The sequence below is a fragment of the Bos indicus x Bos taurus genome, chromosome 1 (genome assembly GCF_003369695.1).
Source record: "Bos indicus x Bos taurus breed Angus x Brahman F1 hybrid chromosome 1, Bos_hybrid_MaternalHap_v2.0, whole genome shotgun sequence".
NCBI classification, from domain to species: domain Eukaryota; kingdom Metazoa; phylum Chordata; class Mammalia; order Artiodactyla; family Bovidae; genus Bos; species Bos indicus x Bos taurus.
The window spans coordinates 45250715-45259116 of record NC_040076.1 but is presented as its reverse complement, the minus strand read 5'-3'; the positions used below and the strand labels follow the sequence as shown (position 1 = coordinate 45259116).

The 8402-nt window shown below is 39.7% G+C and overlaps 1 protein-coding gene across 20 annotated transcripts in view; it reads left to right on the top strand.

Annotated features, from left to right (window-relative positions):
* Nucleotides 1–685: 685 nt before the first annotated feature.
* ABI3BP (ABI family member 3 binding protein) overlaps nt 686–8402 on the top strand; it is a 293162-nt gene continuing 285445 nt past the window's right edge. For all 20 annotated transcript variants that reach the window (XM_027560481.1, XM_027560135.1, XM_027559801.1 and 17 more), the window contains exon 1: nt 686–886. In XM_027560481.1, the coding sequence (XP_027416282.1) occupies nt 808–886 (79 nt within the window). In that variant the 5' untranslated portion in view covers nt 686–807. The remainder of the gene's footprint in view (nt 887–8402) is intronic.

Below are 8402 nucleotides of genomic sequence, written 5' to 3'. Positions count from 1 at the left end.
GCCTATGAATACCTGTGTAGCCAATGGCGTTCTCTCTTAAAAGTTTCTCATGATACTGGAACTTCAAAATGGTTCAGATTGAATTTTTGGAAATTTACTTTCATTTGAAAGAAGAATTGGGGCTTCCCTGCTGGCTCATACAGTAAAAAAATCTGCCTGCAATGCAGGAGACCTGGGTTTAAACTCTGGGTCAGAAAGATCCCCTGGAGAAGGGAATGGCTACCCACTCCACTATTCTTGCCTGGAGAATCCCATGGACAGAGGAGCCTGTTGGGCTATAGTCTCTGGGGTCACAAAGAGCGGGACACAGCTGAGCAACTAAGACTCTTTTCTCTCTACACTAGATAATTAAAAACAGTTTTCTTCCTAATACAGTTTTATTTTATATTTTTAACATTCCAATGGTTTTAAGGATATCTTTTTTTTGATATTTAAAAAGTTTTATCACATGTTTCAAAAGTCCCCAAATACTTTTTCTTTCATAAATATATGTTGACCATAATTCCAAGTTTTATATCATAGAGGGAAGAGAAGAGACAAACAGTTACAACCTAGGAGGAAATGTGATGATAGGTTTTTTGCTGTTATGCCTTTCTCTCTCTCTCTCTTTTCTTTTCTTTTTTTTTTTTGGTGTGTGTGTGGGAAAGGGTGTGATGTCATTTTGTCTCCACCCCCTGTGAGTAAGCCCACGGCACAGCTAAGTGCAGCCGCCCGCCTCTGTCATCAGGAGACAGTCCACTTAAATGCAGCTCCAGGGTTGCGGGACCCCCACCAGAATCACTACCCGTGTGAGGTGGCAAATGCAACATGCTCTCCAGCTTGGGGTGTCTACTTCTCTGTGGAAGTATTGCACTAGCTCTGGGAAATGCACAGAAATTGCCAAAAGGCAAGTAGCTCTGATGTTTTGTGTTTTCAAAATGATGTTTGAGATACTAGCTTTTAAATGTTGAGATTAAATGGGATCTGCTTTGACAAATGGGGGGATTTGAGTTCTTCTCAGAGAGTCACAGTTCAAATGTGAAGAGAAGTAGCTTAAACTTTTGCTTTTCTCTCCCCCTCTTCTGCTATGTACTTTTCAGTTGCATCTCTTTATTGCAAAAAATGCAAACCAACTTCTTTCTGGCTTTAGCCGTGTTCACGGTAGCTTGAATGGTATAGTTGCCAATTACAGTACTTGTATATTGAATTGTATTGTATAGATGGGTATTGTAGTCTGTTGAAAAGACTCGTTTGGTGTTTTTATACCTCAGAGACTAAACCAGTACTAGCTGAATGTTTGAAAGAAGCTAGTTGGAAACCTAGAATCATTTTGTGTAAATCTCACACATAGCTGTTAGCTTGGAGGCTAGAGGATTCTAGGCAGGGCACACCAGTGAAGGACAGTCATGAGCTATGATGTAGACACTTTTTCTCTGGTGGAGTTTGGAATAGGGTTTGAGCCGTTGGACATGACATCCCCCTTTTCCTTGGCTAAATTGTTCTCATTTTAGTGTTGGTGTTCTATTTACAAATGTCATCAGAAGAAAAGGAAAATGTCTTAAACAGACCTTAAAAACTACCTCTTGAGCCCATCACACCAAAAGCAACGGTTGCCTCTCTCCTGTCTTTGAACATAAATGTTGTTCTTTTTTTTTTGTTGTTCCTTTGCGGAGGCACTTCTCTAAGCCAACTCCAAGTCTGCGAAAACTTTTTATGGTTGCAGACTGCTGCAGTCAGCAGGATTAGGAAAAACAGGCTGGAATTTATCATACAGTTATGATGGAAAATATCAGAGACAATGCAGCTATGGGCTTGTCAAAACCCTGCTGTGCTCAGAGTCGGAAAGAGAGTCTGCAACTGAAAAGTACATAGCAGAAGAGGGGGAGAGAACAGAGTCTGTTCAGGTCAGAATATCCAAAGATCCTGCTAGGTCCTCCCTCCGGCTGGTTTGCTCCCAGATCATCTTGTCCCAAGTGAAAATCATTCTCTCCTCAGTGTGTTAAATGAAACTTGAATCCAGAGTGTGAAGGCTGAAGGGTTTGGCTCATTGATATTTCACATGATGATGTAAAAAGCAATAAAAAAGGCTGAGTAAACCTTCTTGACTCTAAGATAATTCTGCAAAAATAAATAATAAAAGAATTAAGATGAAAATATACACTATTAGATATTTTTCTTCCATCAAGTTTTGTTTCTCGATCATTGTGAAAAGTGTTTAAATAAGTCAATCAGGAGCCTCAAGCATTCAGAATTAATTATTCCTACTGCTAAGGTAGTTAACAAGGACTCACCATCTGAGAAAAGTCTGCAGATTTTCTCAGGCTTAATAACTACAGATGCTTTTATTTTACCTTGTACTTACTGTGTAGGGGTGATAGCCATGATTTTGTGACTGCAGACTTTTGCAAATTCCAAATGCTTTAATTATCATGTTGCAATCACTAGATACAAATCTCTTGACACAATCTTCCTTTATTTGTTATGGTAAAAAGAAAATTGTTAAAAATAGCCACAAGATAAATGTCTTGCCCATTGTACTTTAATCTGAAGAATTTTCATCCAGGTTTCTTTCGTAATTAAAAAAAAATCCATAGACCAGTAACTTGAAAAAACTATCAAATTAATATAAAATAAATGGCAAGTCTCCTTGTCACTAATGCTATGTTTTGTCTTTATCACCGAAGCTGCTGAGGGTCTTTCTTTTAGAGGAAGCCACCTCTCTCAAACTGCATTCCCGGAATAGGAGTATTGCCCTCAGAAGGGGTTTGGGGCAGGCATCTGCTCCCCATCAGTAACCTGGGGACCATTCATGCTTTTTCTGTTCTGGGGGAGTCACAGCAGATTTTAGAACTTGACAGGTTCTGAAAATTTCTCTGTGAAGAAAACTGTCCCACTTTTTCAACTGATTGTTTCCCAAACTCATTTGACTAAGAATCTTTCTTCTAGTGGAATAGTTATAATATTTTGTCAGGGGCTTAACTTTCACATTTGAGGAAGAACAGAACTAAATAAGAAAAAAAAAAAGATAAGTTTTTTTTTTCCTTTTCTTTTTGCCTTCCTATTTTAAAGTTAATTAAATATCATTTGTCATTTATGAAGAGGATAGAATTTTGAAGCTAGAAAAGATAACAGTGATCACCTAGGCTAGGGTTCCCAGATATTTGGATTCGTGGACTTGTAAAAATAAATATATATTTTGAGTATCAGGGTTTTATTATAGAGGACATACTTGAAAGCTAGCCATTTTTAACAGATTTACAAAACAAATGATTTTATACAAATAAGCCCATTGTTTTTATTTTTTTCATTTCACTACAGACTGATGAAAGCTTCATCATAGGCCTATAATTGGGAACCATGGACCAGTATAACCATTTTATAAATGAAGATACCCAAAGGCAGGGAGATTTAGTAGTTTTCCCACACTGATAGCAGAAACAGAACTGGATCCCAGGTTCCTGACTGAGAAATCTATGTTTGGCCCTGTTTCGCTCTAGATTTTAGGAGCTATATTCTGCAATGTAAATGTGAATGCTGTCCTTCCCTTGAGTAAGAGGGTTTCTTATAAAGATTTTAAACATTATCTTAATCTTCACGTGTGTAGAACATGTCTGCTGGGTGTGTGTGGGGGGGCATATAGTTGATAAATATAGCTGGCTATTTATAGGAAAAAATTATTTTTTAAATAAGAGATCACTTGTTACATGTCTTATGCCTATTTACATACATAACCACATTCTTTGTTATAGAAAATAAGATACTGGAAGAATATTTCTTACTTTTTGAAAACTTAGAATAAAGTTGGAGACTATTATTAATGGAGTAGGAAAATGGCAACCCACTCCAGTATTCTTTTCTGGAAAATTCTATGGGCAGAGGAGCCTGGCAGGCTACAGTCCATGGGGTAGCAAAAAGTCGGACACAGCTGAGCATACATACTTACATACCTTATTAGCAGACCTCTTCTCCTCTCTACCCCTTGATGACTATGTTCTTTGGCAAATCATTTATTTGCCTTTGCTAAGCATGTCTTATCATGTGTAAAATGGGATTAATGATAACTATTTTGCAGTATTGTAGGAATCAATGAGCTAAGAGTTGCAAAACTTTCAGTAATGGGTCTGACATATAACAGGCATTCAAAAAATCATCTATTGGGTTGCATAAAAGTAGATCAATACTGAAAAAAATACGCACACCAAATAATATGTGATCTGTGTCCAAAGTGACACACATCTAGAAGGGTAGCAAATGTTCTTGGTGAAAGGTGGGGCAAGATGTTGCTCTACAGGGCAATGAGAGAAGGACTCTACTGTTTTTCAGCCTGGACTTCCTCAACCCAATGTTTGATTATCAAGTTCAAACATTGCTTTTCTCTATGGAAAGCTGCACCTTCACCTTAGGATCAACTTTTCTGTGGGGACTGGGGAAGCCTCACACAACCTCCAGGAAAGATCCTCCTGAACTTGTGTTTCAGGAGGAGGTTTAGACCGTAACACCCAGGCCTTGAAGAAGAATTCCCACATTGTTTGACACCCTTGAAAGCCCCTGTGTTGCAGATACCTCTAGGATACTTTATTCTTGGCACCATAGAACTTTTCTTTTCCCCCTGGCATACAGGCAAAAATAAAAACCACAGAGAACAATATGCAGTGATGGGAGCCAAGAAAAGCTTATAATGGGACATGTGAGGCTTGACATACCTCTTTGCAGAAACTCCTGTGTTTGGAAGATTGCAATCAGTCAGAAAGCAAAGACTACTATTTCTAGCTAACTTGATCAGTCCTCCTGATATAGGTGTGAGGAAAACCAGAGAGGAACATTTCAGATACACATGTGATCAGATGATCCAAGGGTGTGAGGTCATGACTTGGGTGTGACTCTTGGCTTGTGCAAAGGGAAGAAAGAGGCAGCCCTTCGTCTCAGGTTCTTACCCGACAAGGTAGAAATCTCTGACTCCAAGGTGAAAAATCAGAGCAGATGATGATAATAATAACTCTTACAGCTATTAACAACTCATCTCTGTTATTATAGATAACATTATTTGAGCTCATATCGTTTGTGGTAATTTACGGCTATGTTTTTTTAATGTGGAAAACTAACTAAAAGCTTGATGTTTCCCTAAACAGCAGGTACTTTATTACTCTCAGTTTACAGAGCATAAAATTTTGCCTCAGAGTGTTTGCCCAAAGTCACTCAGCAAGCAAGTGGCAGACTGTGTCTTTAATTTCTATGTAACATCAGCTCCCTGTTCTACATAAAGATGTGTTCATTTGTTCAAGTAACAAACTGTATTCCGTGTATATGCAAAGCTGAGGTGGGAAGACAGGGCGTGATACCCGTCTTCCTAATCAGTTGATGGAGAAGACAGGGATGTAAAAGAATAATTATGCTACAGAGACAGCATCCTCTGATTTGACTGAAGCACAAAGAAACTTGAAAATAACCAGGAAGGACCCAGTCCAGACTGAAGGGGCCAAACATTATGAGAAGATAAGGCACCTAAGTAGAAGGCTGGACCTAAAGAGAATGTTAGTTATTGATTGTTGCACAATAAATTACTATTCTCTCCTCTGGCCATGCAGCTCCAGGGGTAGCTGCATGGCCAGAGCCTAGGCCACCCCCAGGGGCCACAACTCGACAGGATTAATACTCAGAGGGGAAGCCAAGACTAAGTTGACTTAGGACACGACTGTGTTTTCCTTCTCTCTGTCTGTCTTGACTCCCCAAGATCGATTACAAAGCAGAAGTAGCAGGTTGTCTTTGGAGAAGAGGGTCTTATGTCTTACTCTAAATTTTCCCAACTACTCACTTGAGGTAACAGCTCTCACTTTCCAAGGAGCCCTCCCAACCTCACTTTGACGAAACAAGAATGTGTCACTCCAATGACTCAGTCCATTTCTGCAGAGGGTCCTTGATACCTGTAAGGACCCAGGGAGGGTCTTTTCCATCTTGGAACAGGGAATTTGGGAGAAGAATAATGTGGGCAGGCAAGGAATTCTGGTGGATGGATTCTGCTTTTATCAGAGTAGTATACATTTATGTAGTGGTGAGACTGTATTAAAGAGTACATTGGAAAAATATAGTTCTGTTAGAAGAAAACAAGTTTGAAAACCACAGGGGAATTATTTTAGCATCTTCTACAACTCTGAAGTTTCTGGGCAGTTGTATTGATTTGTTTGTCTGTTCAAGCGCTGCCTACTAGATAAAATGGATTGAGATCCAGCCCCTGTGATAAAAGAAACATGTATTTGAAATGTAAAAATTGATCAAGTATAATTTTTCTTTGATGGTAAGAGTATCATGTTGAGAATCCAGTGCTTAAAAATAAGGTTCCTCTCGGCTTCAGGGCTTCCCAGGTGATGCAGTGGTATAGAATCTGCCTGCCGATGCAGGAGATGTGGGTTCGATCCCTGGGTTGGGAAGATTCCCTGGAGGAGGAAATGACAACCCACTCCTGTATTCTTGCTGGAGAATCCCAGGGACAGAGGAGCCTGGCGGGCTACAGTCCATTGGGTCCCAAAGAGTCGGACACAACTGAGCACACATGCTGTGCATGCTGCTAATTACACATTCACTAGTTTCGTTTTATGACTGCTATATCAGGCTATAAAATACTAACTATTTAGGAATTGTAGTCTCTCTCTGTCTCTCAAAAGTTAATGAGGTACAGGGTAGCACTTGAGAATAGACAAATTCATTAATAACTGTATTATAGAAAAGACAGTTAAATGCTTTTAAAGGTTAATGTGAGCTAAGACAAAAGTGAGATGTCTAATGAAGGGAGGGCCATTAAGAAATGTGACAAACTATTCTGCATTGTCATCCTCAGAAAGACTTCCCTTTTGCCTGATTTGCTGATTGCGATTTATAAAAGCAAGTATAAAAGAAAGGGAGAATATTGAAAGCAAACAGATGAACTTAATAAAAGTGATCTAAAAATAAATGTAAAATTTAAAAATTAACAGGATTATCTAATGAGACATTACTAGAATAGTAAAAAAAAAAAAAAAGTATCAGCCAAAGAATGAGCATGCTAAAGTAAAAAAAACAATGTTTTAAATACATATTCTATTAGAATCCCATTTAAAGAATATGATAACAACCGTGTTACTGTGTATCAGGCATGCTGTTTAATGCTCAGTGTTTATATACACAGCCTCATTTTATCCTCACACCTGTGAAATATATTATCCCCATTTCACAGATTAGGAACTAAACCTAGAGAGAATGTTAGTTATTGATTATTGCACAATAAATTACTACAAACTTAGCAGCTTAAAACATCACACATTTAAAACAATTTTTATTTTTTTATTTATTTATGGCTGTGCTGGGTCTTCATTGCTGCAGGGGTTTTTCTCCAGGTGTGAGGAGCAAGGGTTACTCTCAAGTTGCAGTGCGTGGGATTCTCATTGCAATGGCTTCTCTTGTTACAGAGCATGGACTCTAGGGCAGTAGTTGCTACTACTAAAAAGTTGCTGCATGTGGGCTCAGTAATTGTGGCTCCCAAGCTTCAGAGTCCACGCTTAGTAGCTCAGCCGCATATGGGATCTGCCTGGACCTGGGATCAAAGCCGTCTTCTGCATTGGCAGGCTGATTTTTTTTTACCACTGAACCACCAGGGAAGCCCCCATCACATATTTTTTGTTTCACAGTCTCTGTGGGTTAGGAGTCTGAGTCGGGCTTAGCTGGGTCCTCCCTTCAAAGTCTTTCACAGGACTGCAACAAAGGTGTCAGCCTAGCTCAGGTCTCATCTAAAGGCTCAACTGCAAAAGGATCAACTTTCAAGTTCTTGTGTCTATTGGTAGACTTCAGTTCTCTGAGGATCCTTGGTTTGAGGACCTCATTTCCATACTGGCTGTTGGCCACAGGTTACCTCTGACCTTTGCCACATGGGCTTCTCTGTAATGGCTGTTGCTTCATCAAGGTGTACAATCCCAGATGTGTCTGCAGGAAGGATGTAGATTACAATCCTATGCAGCTTAATCATGGAGGCAGCAGCCCACCTTTGCTATATTCTATTGAATAGAGGCAGCTTCCTGGTGCTGTCACACAAGACGATTACAGAGTAACAGGAGATGGGAATTATTGGGGGTTATGTTAGAGTCTACCCATCACAAAATAACCAATGACTGCTTGAAGTCACACAGCTAGTAAATGATACGGTGGAACAATGAATATGCTCTGCTTGGTGGCTCAGTTGTGTCTGATTCTTTGCGACCCCATGGACTATAGCCCACCAGGCTCCTCTGCAAATGGGGATTCTCCAGGCAAGGATACTAAGTGGGTTGCCATACCTTCCTCCAGAGGATCTTCCCAACCCAGGGATAGAACTAGGGTCTTCTGCATTGCAGGTGGATTCTTTACCAGCTGAGCTACCAGAGAAGCCAAGGAATACAGGGAATCTAACTGCAGAAAAT